This window comes from Physella acuta, unplaced genomic scaffold (genome assembly GCF_028476545.2).
Source record: "Physella acuta isolate Inbredline_101_S28 unplaced genomic scaffold, ASM2847654v3 ptg000160l, whole genome shotgun sequence".
NCBI classification, from domain to species: domain Eukaryota; kingdom Metazoa; phylum Mollusca; class Gastropoda; family Physidae; genus Physella; species Physella acuta.
The window spans coordinates 83,531-99,718 of record NW_026731679.1 but is presented as its reverse complement, the minus strand read 5'-3'; the positions used below and the strand labels follow the sequence as shown (position 1 = coordinate 99,718).

At 31.7% G+C, this 16,188-nt stretch overlaps 2 protein-coding genes across 4 annotated transcripts; one reads left to right on the top strand and one right to left on the bottom strand.

Annotated features, from left to right (window-relative positions):
• Positions 1–335: 335 nt before the first annotated feature.
• On the bottom strand, positions 336–8,671 carry LOC131935789 (zinc finger protein 271). Its single transcript, XM_059292438.1, has 2 exons — positions 8,601–8,671; positions 336–2,687 (listed from the first exon to the last, which is right to left on the bottom strand). Exon 2 carries the CDS (start codon positions 2,661–2,663, stop codon positions 432–434), a length of 2,232 nt encoding a protein of 743 aa, XP_059148421.1. The 5' UTR covers positions 2,664–2,687; positions 8,601–8,671; the 3' UTR covers positions 336–431.
• Positions 8,486–15,119, top strand: LOC131935793 (zinc finger protein 501-like). Of its 3 annotated transcripts, none has more exons than XM_059292448.1 (3): positions 8,486–8,500; positions 8,632–8,679; positions 13,423–15,119. In XM_059292448.1, the coding sequence occupies exon 3, from the start codon at positions 13,491–13,493 to the stop codon at positions 14,979–14,981; it is 1,491 nt and encodes a 496-aa protein (XP_059148431.1). In that variant the 5' UTR covers positions 8,486–8,500; positions 8,632–8,679; positions 13,423–13,490; the 3' UTR covers positions 14,982–15,119. The 3 variants fall into 3 exon arrangements, with proteins under 3 accessions (XP_059148431.1, XP_059148429.1, XP_059148430.1); XM_059292447.1 differs by lacking the exons at positions 8,486–8,500; positions 8,632–8,679 and adding exons at positions 8,830–8,894; positions 12,565–12,648; XM_059292446.1 differs by lacking the exons at positions 8,486–8,500; positions 8,632–8,679 and adding an exon at positions 8,798–8,894.
• Positions 15,120–16,188: the final 1,069 nt, after the last annotated feature.

The window sequence follows — 16,188 nt, the reverse complement described above, 5'->3', positions numbered from 1 at the left end:
GAACTATTTGAAAACCTTTTCTGACAAACATCACATTCATGTGGCCTTTCACCTGTATGAACCTTTTTATGTCTTCTTAAATGAGAACTATTTGAAAATCTTTTCAGACAAACATCACATTCAAATGGCTTATCTCCAGAATGAACAATTTTATGTCGTAAGAGATCCTGCGTATCCACAAATTTTTTATGACAAACATCACAATTTTCTCCTGAATGAATCTTTTTATGTTTACCTAAGTTAGATTTTCAAGTAAACCTTTTATGACAAACATCACATTCATACGGCTTATCTCCAGAATTAAATAACTATTCTGAGAAAATCATTTAGGACAAACATCTAATTCATATGGCTTTTCCCCCAAAAGAACAAAATTATCTCTTAATAAACCACATTTCCAAGCAAACCTTATAGGACAAACATAACATTCATCATGATTCAGGTGGCCTTTCCGAATGAATCTTTTTATGTGTTCTTAAAGTAAAATTTCTAGAAAATCTTTTATGACAAACATCACATTCATGTGGCCTTTCACCTGAATGAACCTTTTTATGTTTACTTAAGTTAGAACTATCTAAAAACCTTTTCTGACAAACATCACATTTATGTGGCCTTTCACCTGTATGAACCTTTTTATGTCTTCTTAAATGAGAACTATTTGAAAATCTTTTCAGACAAACATCACATTCAAATGGCTTATCTCCAGAATGAACAATTTTATGTCGTAAGAGATCCTTCATATCCACAAATTTTTTATGACATACATCACAATTATACATCTTTTCTCCTGAATGAATCTTTTTATGTTTACCTAAGGTAGACCTTCGAGTAAACCTTTTATGACAAACATCACATTCAAATGGCTTATCTCCAGAATGAACATATTTGTGATAACTTAAACCAGAACTTTGAGAAAACCTTTTATGACAAACATCACATTCATATGGCTTATCTCCAGAATTATATGCCTTTACTTCTGAATGCTTCTTTTTATGTGTACTTAAGTTACACCTTTGAGAAAACTTGTGATGACAAACATCACATTCATATGGCTTATCTCCAGAATGAACATTTTTGTGATATGACAAATTTATCTTCTGACTAAACTTTTTATGACAAATATCACATTCATATGGCTTTTCTCCAGAATGAACATTTTTATGTATTTTTAATTCACAATTTCTAGAAAACCTTTTATGACAAACATCACATTCATGGGGTTTATCTCCTGAATGAATCTTTTTATGTGCTCTTAACTGAGAACTAGAAAATCTTTTATGACAAACATCACATTCATGTGGCCTTTCTCCTGAATGAACCATTTTATGTTCTCTTAAATGAGAACTTTGAGAAAACCTTTTAAGACAGACCTCACACTTATATGGCTTATCTTTAGAATGAACATTGTTATGCATATTACTTTCAGAACTTTGAGAAAATGTTTGATGATAATAAACAATTTTATTTCCGTTGTCCCTAGACAATTGTAGATTTTCTGAATGAACTTTTTTATGTCTTTTTAAATTAGAACTTATAGAAAACCTTTTATAACAAACATCACATTTATATGGCCTTTCTCCTGAATGAACTTTTTTATGTTCTCTTAAATGAGAACTTTGAGAAAACCTTTTAAGACAGACCTCACACTTATATGGCTTATCACCAGAATGAACTTTTTTGTGTAATGATAAATGTATCTTCTGACTAAACTTTTTATGACAAACAGCACATTCATGTGGCCTTTCTCCTGAATGAACCATTTTATGATTTCTTAAATAACAAATATGAGAAAACCTTTTATGACAAACATCACATTCATGTGGTTTATCTCCTGAATGAATCCTTTTATGTGCTTTTAACTGAGAACTAGAAAATCTTTTATGACAAACATCACATTCGTGTGGCCTTTCTCCTGAATGAACCATTTTATGTTCTCTTAAATTAGAACCTTGATAAAACCTTTTATGACAAACATCACATTCATGTGGTTTATCTCCTGAATGAACTTTTTTATGTATTTTTAAATTAGAATTTCTAGAAAACCTTTTATGACAAACATCACACTCATATGGCTTATCTTCAGAATGAGCATTGTTATGCATATTACTTTCAGATCTTTGAGAAATTTTATATTCGTTGTCCCTAGACAATTGTAGATTATCTTCAAGTCCATTTTCTTGTATATCCTCAAAAAATAAAAATTCTGTTGTGAAATCTTGTTTTAAATTTTCAGTAGTTGATAATTCTGGTTTTAAACTTTCAGATGTTAAAAATTCTGCTGATGCAGCAGGTTTCTTATTAATTTTTTCAATTGAAAATGTATTATCAGGTTTAACATCTTGATAAGTTTTAAATGACATGTTAGGTTTTATATCCTGAACATTAAAAAATGATAATTCTGGTTTTACTTTTATGTCATTAGAAGAAGAAAATTCTGAATTAATATCAGGTTTAACATCTTGAGAAGTTTTAAATGACATGTTAGGTTTTATATCCTGGAAATTAATAAATGTCAATAATTCTGTTTTGATGCCAGCAGAAGATAAAAATATGGCCGATAGATCTGGTTTCAAATCTTCAGAAGATGAAAACTCTGTCAATTCATTTGACTGTATTTCTACAGTAGATGAAACTGCAGCTAACACATCTGTTTCCTCCTCCATGCTGCACAGCTTCTTAGATATGAACTGATGATTTAAAAAATGTAAATGTTAAACTGGAGATTAAATAATCCAAACAACTTATTACTAAAAACATTGCAAAATTTGTAACACATGCCAGACTTTTGTCAGTCTGTTTACTAATGATTACTCCGTCAGATGTAATTTTAAAATAGACAACCAGTAATGCAAAGTAATTAGGACTGCATATTAATATCTGAAGCTACCAGTTTCTTAAAAATTCTTTTTAAAAATAGAAATACTAAGATATTAATAATAAAAATCAAAACTTTAATTGCTTTTGTTAGTTTTTAAATGTAAGTAATAAGTGCTTAATCTTATCCAAATATGTAATAAAAGTGTTAAAATTAATTTTAATTACAGTTCTAAACTGTCATAAACAGCTTAATAAACACTTGATCTCTTCAGGCAGCTTGGCACTAATTTGCACTTTTTGTAGTTTTGTGACAATATTTGTACACAATAGGACTTGTAATTTCTTGCAACAATTGTAAAAACTTTCAATGCTATTTTATTCGTATGGCTGGGAACTAATATATGTGCATGCATAAAAGTTTTATGTATATGGATTTATTAATTTGTTTACAGGTAGTGCAACGAAGGCTAGGGGACGATACTGTCACTCTTCTAAACTAGCTTAGCTATTTTAACCCTTTATTTACGGAATAATGTTCTGCATGAGATTTTTACTTAAACAATGCGTTACTATATTGCTTTTGGCACATTCAAAGCATATTTCGAAGGAAATTTCGTTTCATAAATTTGTAATGGCCCAAACAGATATTGGTACTTATAAGTACCGTCAGTAAACTAGGACATTTTTTTTTCAAAAAATTTTTTTTTACAAAACAGGAACAAACGATACAATTTATTAACTAATAACACGGCAATCATTATAACAATCACTTTTTGTAATTTTCACACATAAATATAGCACAACAGTATATTTAGAACACGATTTTTACTGGATTTTCTATCGGAACACATCTTAGACCTCAAACACAGCAAAAGTAGTCAACATGTCATGCTTCCTCAATCTTGTCTGTGGTCTTTCTGGTGTAGCAATGGTTGCCGGAATGAATATTCTTTTGCTGGAAGCTTCCAATAACTAGTACAACGAGCCGCATAAACAAACAAAAGCCTAGTCATTCAGCACACAACTACTAGTAATACTAGTATAATTGTAGCCTACTAGAATGTTATGACAAGTCTACACCTGACGGTACTTATAAGTCCACTTGTAAACATCGATCTAATACAAAGGCAATTTGATTAAAAGTATATAACTAGAAGTTAAACTCGTTTACCTGACTATTGAAGGTGCCAATAAAAAATATTTGGGGTTGAAAACTTGAAAAATAAGGTAAAACAAAGGGAAATCAAGAACATGTGTGAGAACTGTCAGAAAAATTGATAACTACCGCTATAGCAAGACATTGAAAATGCCGCCACACCAGTAATTTTCAAAAAACATTGATCCCACCGACTACCGGCGACTCAGGGGAGACAATACTATTAATTACTTCAATAATTTAAAATAATTCGTATTAAATTAAAAATAATACAGGCACTTAATTAAAGTGGTACTTATAAGTACCGTCAGTAGATAAAGGGTTAAACTACGGAATGAACACTACACCAATGGTGTCCTCTTCCAGTTTTAGAATATAAAGAAATGAACTATTTCATTCAAATTTGACTTAGATCTAGATTTTATAAATTTACTTATCAAGACCTACACTATGTATACAATTTTCTCGGTCAAACTAATGGAGAGGTTGCACACACATGACCAAAACCACATGATGTTTACATCCACAGCCGTGTTGATGCCCTAGCCCAGCACTGGTATTCTCTATGTATTTTATATTGCTAGTCCCTAAGTTTATTTTAAAAACTAGCCTCCCACAGAACAGTAACAATATTTGAAGGAACTTAAATTATTCAGGAACCTATTTTTTTTTTTATTTTTGTCCAGCTGATAGACAATATGAATATAATAAATAACTGCCAAAATGTAAACATCTATCGGAATCTATCCAAACAAAAGTGAAAGCCACAACTCCAGAGAGTCAGCCTCAAGAATACCCAAGATTCTAGAAAGTTCAACCTCACAACAATCGTTGTGGTCTTGGATGCACACTATTAAGTATGAAAACGTCTATTAGTCATTCATGTCAACTATATTGAAAAAAAAAGGAAAAACTATACAGGCATATATTAAAACAATACAAAAAAATTTAATTAAACAAAAAAATCAACACACCAGACATGCAAAGAGATAATTCTTCAAGGGAAATCACTCTATTATTGTTTTTGAAACATGGCCTCTGTTTGTATTTACTCATTGTCTCGAACGGGGTAGTTTAAAGTTTATTCCAGGATATTTTTGGCTGGTTTGGTCATAGATTGTGATTTGTTATTCAATTATCTGTTATATTATGTAAAATATGTAATAAATATGGCCAAATGAAAGAAATATTCATTAGTTACCTCCAGCGCACAGTACTAGCTAGTAGCTACTTTGGAAATTATGATGCTAAACTAAGGTTTTACCGAGAAGAGTTATGATGACTATTATTAGTTAATCTCCTTACCAAAACCGGAAGTCAGAGCCTGACCCTGAAATGTCATGCTCTTTTGGTTTTTGCATTTTAAGTGTTTTTGGGGGGGTCCTATATACAAAAATGAAAAAACTGCTAATCTAGCGATATCTCATCATTATTTTAATGCGAAATGCTAAGGAAATGGATACTATGGCTTAAATGCCAGAAAAATTTGCGAGATATGTAGTTATAATTAATACAAGCAGGAGAAACTGAACTTCAACGAAAAACGACCGACCACCGGGCAACAGCGCTCGACAGCTCCTAGATAAATATATGTTTCAGATATTTACCATGATAAATTACATTGATGATGTTTCCCCTTTCCAAAATCCAATTCAACATAGAAATACCATGCCTCTGCTATTTTTAGTAACGTTATGTCATTGTTACGCTAGTTGTCAGATAGAAACAACTAATTTTTCCTTTTTTTTGCGGAATGCACTGTTAAGTCTAGTATTTTAATTATAATTCAGTTGTAGCGTGTGTAGAAATTGTGGACATTATTATTGTATTAAAGTATAAGAAATTTTATAAGTATATTGATGTTTTCCTTCACTGCAAGCCAAGTAGGCCGACTGCACTGTTAGTTTTATTGAACATAATTCGTGACCGGTCGTTAATCTTGTAAATACTAGATCTAAATACTTTGTGGTCTACCCGACTGCATAATTTATATGAAATTATATGTAGTTTTTAATTAGGCCTTAGTGTTGTATTTTAAACAATGCTCATTCCGAGCCTTTTTTATGCTAAATCTAATTAGGCTTACTGGCAATTTTTTTTATTTTTAGACTTGGTCAACCTCGTAATGCTGTTGTGTTAGTTAAACATATATAGGAACTGTGTGTAAAATTTACGCAGTTACTCAGTTACAACGTAGTACGATATCAATAAATAAAGTAGTAGGCCTATTTATTTCCTTTTAGCAATCTTTTGATACAAAATGTCTAATATTTTATTTTCCAATACATCGTAGTGTGTGGCAGAGTAAACAGAACGGTGCGGTAGGTGACCTAGAATCTCCGAGTTGGAATCCGAAGTAAACAGTTGTGCTTTATTTTATTGTTTCACATAGGAAATGCCACGAGCGGCTTTATTTTCTTTCTTTTTTAAAAATATTTTTTTGATCGAAATAATATTTTATAAAATAATTATTCAAGATTTTCCAAACATCGTCGCTCGCATCGCTCGCGAGATCGACTTCTTACATTTTCTTGTCTGCGGGAGAAAAATGTTGACACGGTCGAGGGTTTACCATGAGTTCAGCAGGCCTACCATAACATATGTCACAGCATTAACGATTGAGATCGTCTGTGGGCAATCCCACCTAATGCTACTACAGAAGAGAAAAATAATTATAGAGTATTTATTTTAAAGTTTTAAAAAAAGTTGATTTATCATCTTACCTAATACTGTATTGTCTTAGAATGCCTAGATCTAGATTTCTGTCAGATCTATTTTTAGTTTTGGATATTAATTTTATTATCATCTTCATGGGTATTGATTGTTCAATTTATCATGGAAGGCCTAATGTCTTAAATTGTACATTATACATAGAATTTATAATAAATATGTCTGATATTTCTTTAATAAACATAATGAATATAAAGTTTTATTTCCAACAAAATGTTTTGCTTTTTTTTTGGTAACTAAAATACCCAATGTTGTCGTAATTGCTATGACATTATGCTAGGAATGGACAAAATAAACCAACGTAACTTTTTGAGTTTTTTTGATGGTGAAAAAGAGTTTCGCATTTTAAGAAGTTAATTGGTCATTTTGTTTTTGTTTGTTTTCTTGGCCCCTAATTAAGCTAGACCATTAAATTTGGTCTCAAATTAACCAGTAAGTGATATAGTTTGTAATGATATATCATAAGTGACAGACAATTTTAATTAAAAAATTTAATAAGAAAACCTACTATTATTGAGTAATATTATTATAATATGAGATCTGATCCAACTTTCTCAGCCATCGGCATAATTTTACCCCACTAAGTCAGTACTAGAGGAGCTTACACTTTTCGGACACACATAGCGAAAAAACGCAACGTAAAAATTCCATGCGGTCTCATTCAGTAACCGCTTAACATAGAAAACAAAAAAAAGTATCATATCTATCCGCAACCATTCTATAGTGACTGGGGGGTCTTAACGTGTGTTCGAACACATGTAATACAGTTTTACATGTGTTCGGACACCTTTACCCGTCATCGGACATAGCACTTTTTGTTCATTTAGAATAATTTAAAGTCAATTTAATGAATAAAAACATATATTATATGCATTTATATTGTGTTATTGATTGTTTGTGAGGTAATTTTAATAGTATAAAACCTTTTTCCCACACTCCCAAAGTTCATCCCATTCAGCCATTGCGGCTCGCGCAGTACGCTGCTAAGCCAGCCAGGTCACATGATTCCCCCTCCTCTTTCGCATTCCACTGCCTTCTTGACCTTATTTTGACCCTTTCCCTTCAATAATCAGCCCCTTTTATGCTCTAAATTCTTATTTAATAATATTTTTGTGTTGCTGTCCGATCCCATGTAAGGTCAAAAAAGTTAGCGAACACCCCTTTTTTATTGTTCAAGCACAAAAAAACCCATTAACCTTGACATTTACGATGTTCCATACATATATAGAAGCTATTTATAGTGTAACCTTTTAGCTAAGCATTGATTGGTTCAAGTTTTGCCCCTAAGTCCAACCCTAGGTCACTTCATCCGGCTGGTGTAAAAATAGAAATGTGCGTACCATGCAACGTTAAAAAATTTCTAAAAATAATTCTTGAGAAAGGAAACGGAAGTACTTGACACGGAAGTGTTCATAAATGAACAGTTTACGTGCAGGCGCCGTGGTTTCGCGTGAGACATGCTAATTAAAGTTTCTATGAGCCAAAAACCGACGAAGTGTTTGGTCCTACGTAATTTTTGGTGTGTGTCCGAAAAGTGTAAACTCCTCTACTTCTACTACATTAACTACACTACTTATACTACACTGAGTCACACTCCATTGATAATCTGGATTTTAAATACTTAAATGTAAGCTCGAAAAACGTTTTTTTTTTCTCTGGGGAAGTGTTTTATTATTACTCAATCAATCAGTCCGTCAAAAGTTTTCAAAACCCTTCACCTTTTCCGGAATCGGCGTTTAGATTATTATAAAATGGCGTCCTATGAGGTTTTTAATATGGTCGTCTGTACGGGCAAAGGTTTGTTTCGAACGTTGATTTATTATACAATTCTATTTTTGTATCATAGTGAAGATGTTATAATAGTATGTACAAATAAAAAACTTAATTATACACACACCTGCTTTAGTTTATTTTGACTTCAAGCACAGGAGTGACTTTCCCTCGTTGGCCTCGTGAAAGACAAAGAAAGAAATCAGGTAAAGCTAGCATTATTAAAATGTTAATTATTCGCCCCGTAAATACATGGGCAGTTTCGATACAAATCTATGCGATTACGATACGATCCTTATTTATAAGTATCATGTACTTCATGAGAAAGAAATGAATCGATATTTTATGTCCGCCCAAAACACGGTGGCCACGAACGAGACTTCACAAAGCGAAAACCCTAATAGATCTAGAAATCTATAAAGTAATAAAGTTAAATAAAGTCTAGATTCTAGTGTCTAGATACGACGTAGATCTAGGAACCTTTTTTTTCTACATTTACTATATTATAGGCCTGCTATTTAGTCATTTACTATTTATTTAACAAACTTACTAAACAATACTATTACTTAGGGACTTGGATGAAATTTCATTTTTAAAAAAATAAAAAATGTAGTAGCACCAGTTTATAGAGCTCATTTAGACAAGAACAAAGATACTTTTATTTTAATTTTAGCTCAAACGGTTACGAAGTTATGAATTTTTAATGTATTTAATTTTCGGGTTTTTTTACTATGGGGTTTTCTCAATTTTTTGCTTCCCTACTTTTTTGGATGCGAACTAAAATCTCTGTAACTTTTTAAATAGCAGGTATTTTTTAATGAAAATTCACTAAGATCAAGCTTATGATATCAGTAAAAGAGTAAGATAAAAATAATTGAATTGGATGAGAATGATCATAAAAAATAATGTAAACAAAGAGGGTCACCCCCCTAAAATTTTTGAATAAGCGTATTTGATAGGCTACACACAATCTGTTGCCAAATTTTTATTATATGGAATATCTTACTGAAAATTGGCCTGAATAGTGCCAACACTGTATACCTTAACAGAAAGTCAAAATATTTTACTTAGCTTATGTGGTTTTATTACAATGTTGGACAAAATAAAAAAGTCATTTTTATTCTGCGCAACTACTTTTTTTGCAAGAAAGAAGTACAATGTTGAGCTGATTTTAGATTACTTTGCTTATATGCAAGAAATATTGTAAACATGAAGGTTATTATATACTTTGATATTTCCTTTGTTCAAATTTGATTTTAAAAATATTTTATTTAATGAAAAAGGGGTTTAAACTCATATACCCCCCTTAATTTTAAACAATAAATTCTGCTATAGGCAACACATAATCTGTTGCCAAATTTTTATTATATGGAATATCTTAATGAAAATTGGCCTAATTGGTGCCAACATTGTATACATCCACACAAAGTAAAAATATTTCACTTAGCTTATGTGGTTTTGTTACAATGTTGGTCAAATTTAAAAAGTCATTTTTGTTCTGCGCAACTACTTTTTTGCAAGAAAGAAGTACAATGCTAAACTGATTTTAGATTACTAAAATTGTATCTAAATGTTGTCAATATGCATGATATTTCATCCCTGTTATGTGTATGTTATCATAGAATTGATATAATTTAATTTACAATTATTGTTGAACAAATAATTTAATAATTGAAATGATTTTTTTTATTGGTGGAGTAATGATCACCATTTAATGTTAAAGGTAAGTTTTATAATTAAGAAACATCTGTCATATATTTAAGTGACATCTCATGCTGTGTGGATAACATGTGTAAGTCTGTTAGCTTGTATCACTTTTTTACTTTAAAAAATAACACCATCAATGATTTAAAAATGAAATCTGATTAAACATCTACTGAAGCTGTGTCTCCTCTGACTGATAGCTTTTAGAACTGTAATAAAAACCAGCAACATCCATTCTTAAGTGGACCTATTTCTCCTTCATTGAAGTTGCTTATGAGTAGATCCACATCTTTTGATTCTCTATCCCCTTGTGAACTGGTACATTTTATCTAGGGCCAAGACTAGTAAAAACAACTGAGATGTATACTACAGCAAAAATACAGTAGTATCATATGTACTTCAAATAGGCCTACAGATGAAGACAGAACATTGTACAAGGATTGTAGTAATTTAGTAATAAATCTAAAATGAACAAAGTCCTAGAGCTATAAAGAAAATATAGGACTCCTAAAATGTTTGAATATTAGTAATATTGGTAATAAAAATTCGCTTGAAAAGCAATCAAAAGGCTAAATGTTTAATATAGAATTACCCTATTGGCCTGTATCTTATTATAAAAAAATTTATAGACCAAATGATAGGCAAATGGAATTTTATATTAGATTCTAGATCTAGGCCTAGATCTATATCAAGCTTTAAAATTTAAGAAAAATGTGGAAAGTACACAAGATACTATAATGATAGCTAATATAAAATATAGAACTCATTCAAGAACAATATAGATCTATATCTAGGCCATACAATTAAAATGAAACAATAATTCAACTTGAAAAATTTCGCAGAAATCTATTTTTAGATCTAACTCAAAATTACAAAAAAAATGAATCTAAATAGAAAATATGCGCACAAAGTCAACAAAAAATCATAGTTTTATCAATATAAAATATAATTCTATAGTTTAAAATGATTTTAAAGTCAGATTCGTGTGGATGTTGCTGGATTTACAAATCAATTCAATTGAGAGCAATGGCGTCATTAACAACACAAGTACACTTCCGGTTTCAACCTCTGTCTTTCCCGGTAGTCGTAAAATGGCTTAAGGCTATACTTTCTAAACTATTTATAAAAAAATACTTTGCTATCGATTAACATTATGAAAATTTACACACATAAAGAAAAATGGTGATTATGGTCGGAGGGCTTTTTAATGGCCTTCCTTGTTAGTAAGTTTTTATGGTACAAAGAGTTTTACGTAGCCAAAGTTTGGCTCCAAAAATCCATTTTCACCTTCAACAAAATCTCAAAACAAAAATACCGTAACATATGAAATCCATTTGTTTTTCAGAATCAGTCATCAAATTATTAGTAGCATCGGCGATTTTTAATAAAAAAAATTTTTTTCGATCATCACCCGCGACCGCACGGCTAAATCGACGAAACTCGGTATGGGCAGAAAACTCTCGTTTTTAGTGCCTCAAAATCTACGTCATCCAAGTCCCTACTATTACTACATGACACATGAAGTATTTTACAGTAAAATTTAAAATTTTTTACTATTTTGTTAGATTATTATTTACGAGCCGGCCCGCGGCATAACATACGCCGCTATTTAGTTGTTTCTAATTTTCAATAATTCATAATTTGTGAATTCGACAGTACCAACACTGACACTGAAAATATTTCTTTAAAACACTATAAGTAGCTCGTTAAGGACCATAACCCCCCCCCCTTCCTTCCCCCCCCCCTCCCCCCCCCCCCCCCCTACGTTTAAAATCGTTGGCTCTGCTTGTAAACATTTAGAGTGAACACAGCTCACTAAAACCATGTAGGGGTTGGGAGGTAGGGAGAGCGTTTGCAGCTTGTATTCTAACGGCTCGAAGAAGAGAATTATATATATAGATTAGGCTACGTGTTATTAGTTTGTATTATTAATTATACTTTTGGGTAATTAATACTAATAGTGTAATAGTCTTATACATTTGTAGTAAATTTATAAGTAATCTATCATCATTTTATATGTGACTCAATAAATTTTAGTAATTATAAGGAGGATTTATGTTAGTTCACATCCAGTGACTGATTAAAACACCCAGTTCTCCTTGGTATTTTTAATATAGTATAGATGCGATAGTATTGGTAACTATTAATTTTAATAATTTATAGATCTAGGCCTAAATTAAAATAGTAAAAATTCTAGATGATCTAGCCTAAAAAATGTTTATCACAAATGTGCCAAATACATAATTGAATTATAGAGTGATTAAGTAATATATTGTATTGAAAGAACAGTGTAAATTTTTGACATAAAATATTTAATTTGTCATGAGCTGTTATAAAAATCTTAGACATCATGTCTTATTTATATATATATAATTCTCTTCTTGTAGACCCTAGAAAACACCAAGCTGTAAGCCCGCCTAGCAACTTCCTCTCTAGGCATATCGCTACCACCTCCATCCCAACATGGTCTGGTGAGCTGTGGTTCACGCTAAATGTTTACAATCATAGAGCCGGGTTTAGTGACTGCTAGAGGGCTGGTACCAGCCATATTAGGGGCAGATAAAACGTTTGAAATGAATTTAAACTTAGGGGAGGGAACTAAAAGGAGGCTGCTTTCACTGGGGGGGGGGGGGGAGAAAGAAGGGTTTTAGTGTTTTAAAGCAAATATTTTTAGTGGCAGCATTGGTACTGTCGAATTCACAAAGGATGAATTACTGAAAATTAGAAAATAAAACAATATATGGCGGTGTATAATACGCCACGAGTCTGCTTGTATTAAATAATCAATTAGTAATTTAACTATTAAGCATAATTTTAAATGTACAGTTGATATTTAATAGACTATTTAAATTAATTAATTTATTTTTTGAATGACAACCATATAGCGAAACAACATAATTGTGCCCAACCATTACTTACATTTAACATAAGGCAATTATTTATTATTATAATATAAATAACCAACTGTACATCAAGCCTCTAAGCTGAAAGTAACTACTAAAAATCTAGAATAGTGATGGAGCCTAACTATTTTAAAATTTAGACTGTCTAGCTCTAAAGAAGATCTTTTTGTTTAAATGTCACTATTTGTGTTTCCCGGCTAGGCTGAAAGAAATATTTCTTATTTAATTTATTAGAAGAACCTTAGTTGTCATTAACATTTTCTATCATTACTGATATAACAAAATTTTAAATTACATTTTTAATTTAAAATAATTAAATATTATCAAATATTTCTCTTTCAGCTCTAACTGTTTGATCAAGTGGATACCTCTGATTAATTTAATAACTCTAGCATTATAGAACATAGAAAATGAGAGAGCAAGTAGGTCACTGTGACATCTGTTCAAGAACATTTTCATCTTTTCAAAGATTACAAAAACATTGGAACAAAACGCACACAGAAGAGCAAGCCATAAACTGTTGTTTTTGTGATTTTATAGTTGCAGAGGAGCCGTTGTTTGCTAAACATAAAAAAGAATTTCATCCAAACTATCGGATGGTGTGTGAGTTTTGTGCTTTTACCACCAGGAAATGGAGCAAGCTGAAAAAACATCACACAGAAGTTCATGTGGCTTTGTATAAAGAAAACATTGCTACTTGTTTACATAATGACAACTTTAAAAATAAATCTGTGATATCTTCATGTAAATACCCAACAGATTACAGATCCACTTCTTCAACTTGTGGAAATTTTGAAGTCAAGTGCTTAATACAGAAGGAGAAAGAAAATGTATCATCAACTAATGAAAAGACAGCTGAGCTTTACCACAATAAATTCAAAACATGTGACGAATTGCAGTTAAATCAAGAACATAAATTAAACATACCTCAAAAGTCACAAAGTTTAACTTGGCAAAAATGTGAATGTGCTCTGGAGAATTGTAAAGCTTGTCAACTTCCCCATAATGATAAAGAGATAGTCAGCGAGCCTCTAGCTGAGATTTCTGTGTGTGATATTTGCCAAAAAAGTTTTAAATCCGTATCTCATTTGACTTCTCATAAACTTGTGCACACTCCAATGCAATGTTACATATGTTGCCACTGTGATAGACATTTTAGCATCGCTAAAGAGTATGATCTACACTTAACAACACATTTTAGGTATAAACCATTTAAATGTGAACTTTGTGAAAAATGCTATGCAGATAAACAATACCTAAAAGCTCACATTAGATTGCATAATGGAGAATCAATTCACAAATGTGAGAAATCCAATTACGTAACACCTCATCTGTCTACTTTCAAGAAACACCAACTTATTCATTCAAATCCTCAAGCAGACAAATGTGTTGAAAAATTGCACACTTGTGATATTTGCCAAAAATGTTTTTATTCTTTAGATCACTTTTTATCTCAACTGGTACATATACCTACCAAGCTTTATATATGTGGTCATTGCGACAGAGGATTTAACTTTCCTGATGATTATGATCTACACCTGACAAAAACACATTATAAATATAAGCCTTTTAAATGTACATTATGTGAGAAATCTTTCACCAAGAAAGGAACATTAAGAGTTCATACAAGCAAACACACAATGGATTTACTGTTTAAATGCTCTAAATGTGAATACACAACTAACAAAAAAACTCCATTCTCAGTTCACCAGAGAAACTACATGAATACAAAACCTTACAAATGCAATGCTTGTGACTATTCAACTGCTTCTGAAGGTACTCTAGTAAACCATTTAAGGATTCACTCTGGTGAGAAGCCTTTTTGTTGCAACCTACGTGATAAAAGATTTAGTAGGCGTTTACATTTACTCTCCCACAAACGGCATATCCATCTAATTTAATGGTTCCACTGACGACACACTATGCATAGGCTAATACTGCTGTGCCTGAAGAAATGAAAATTTATGCTGCAAATTTTTATTTTTCTTTTATTTTGACATCATTATTAAAACACTGGTGCTTTTTGCATGCCACTAATTCTGTTTATACCCAATCACAGTTAGATGTTGATTGTGGACGGGGGGGGGGGGGGGGGGGGGGAGGTGTTAAATCTGCTCAAGTTACAGCTATTTCCAACAGTGGGCTTGTGTTTTTTTTTATGTCATAGTACCACAAAGTATTTTTTTAACTTTTAAAAGTTTTTTGTAAAAGCTTGTCATATATTGAGTAATGTATTTAGTTGTGAATTCGAAGTCTGTGTTATCTTCTTTCTAATGTGAAGCTCATCTGAAGTTTTGGTAACTGTATTTTCTTATATAACTTTTATCATACACTTTAAATTTTTTTAGACACATAAGAAAATAAACTTGTTAATTAACAGTTCTTATGAAATATCTGCAGTTATGTAACACCTCATTGATAGCTGTATAGGATTAGTTCAAACCCATCGAAACTCGAAAGTGTTGTTTACCAGACGAATCGATGCAATTTCAGTAATTCATAATTTGTGAATTCGACAGTACCAATGCTGCCACTGAAAATATTTGCTTTACAACACTATCAGATGGTCGTTAAGGACGATACACCCCCCAACCCCTTAAAGCAAACTCCTCTTAGTTACCTCCCCTAAGTTTAAAATCGTTTCAAACTACATTATCTGCTCCAAATAGCCGTCACTAAACCTGGTTCTACGACTGTAAACATTTAGTTTAGCGTGAACCACATTTCACCAGACCATGTAGGGGTGGTAGGGAGCGTGCTTACAGCTTGGTGTTTTCTATCGTCTCCAAGAAGAGAATTATATATATATATATATAGATCGTGCACTTTTTGTGCAGTTGGGCTATACAGTTTAGGCCTATATCAAAACCATTGTTTTTGAGAAACGACTCACGACTGCAGAACATTTTTTATTTTACTTGTAATTGATAAAAACACAGTAAAACAAGTGTTTAAAATGTCAAATGTTTCTTTTGTAACTGGAGTCCTAACAAGCAAAAGTTATCTGACACTGACCTTACCTAACTTGCAAGTACAGGCTTTGGAGCATCACAAGAGAGTAAAATACACCCCAGCATTCAAAACACACTGGCCTCATTGGAATTTATG

Bases quoted from the DNA above. Each gene is read 5' to 3' on its own strand.
- LOC131935789 (XM_059292438.1), bottom strand. From the start codon at position 2,663: ATGGAGGAGGAAACAGATGTGTTAGCTGCAGTTTCATCTACTGTAGAA.
- LOC131935793 (XM_059292448.1), top strand. From the start codon at position 13,491: ATGAGAGAGCAAGTAGGTCACTGTGACATCTGTTCAAGAACATTTTCA.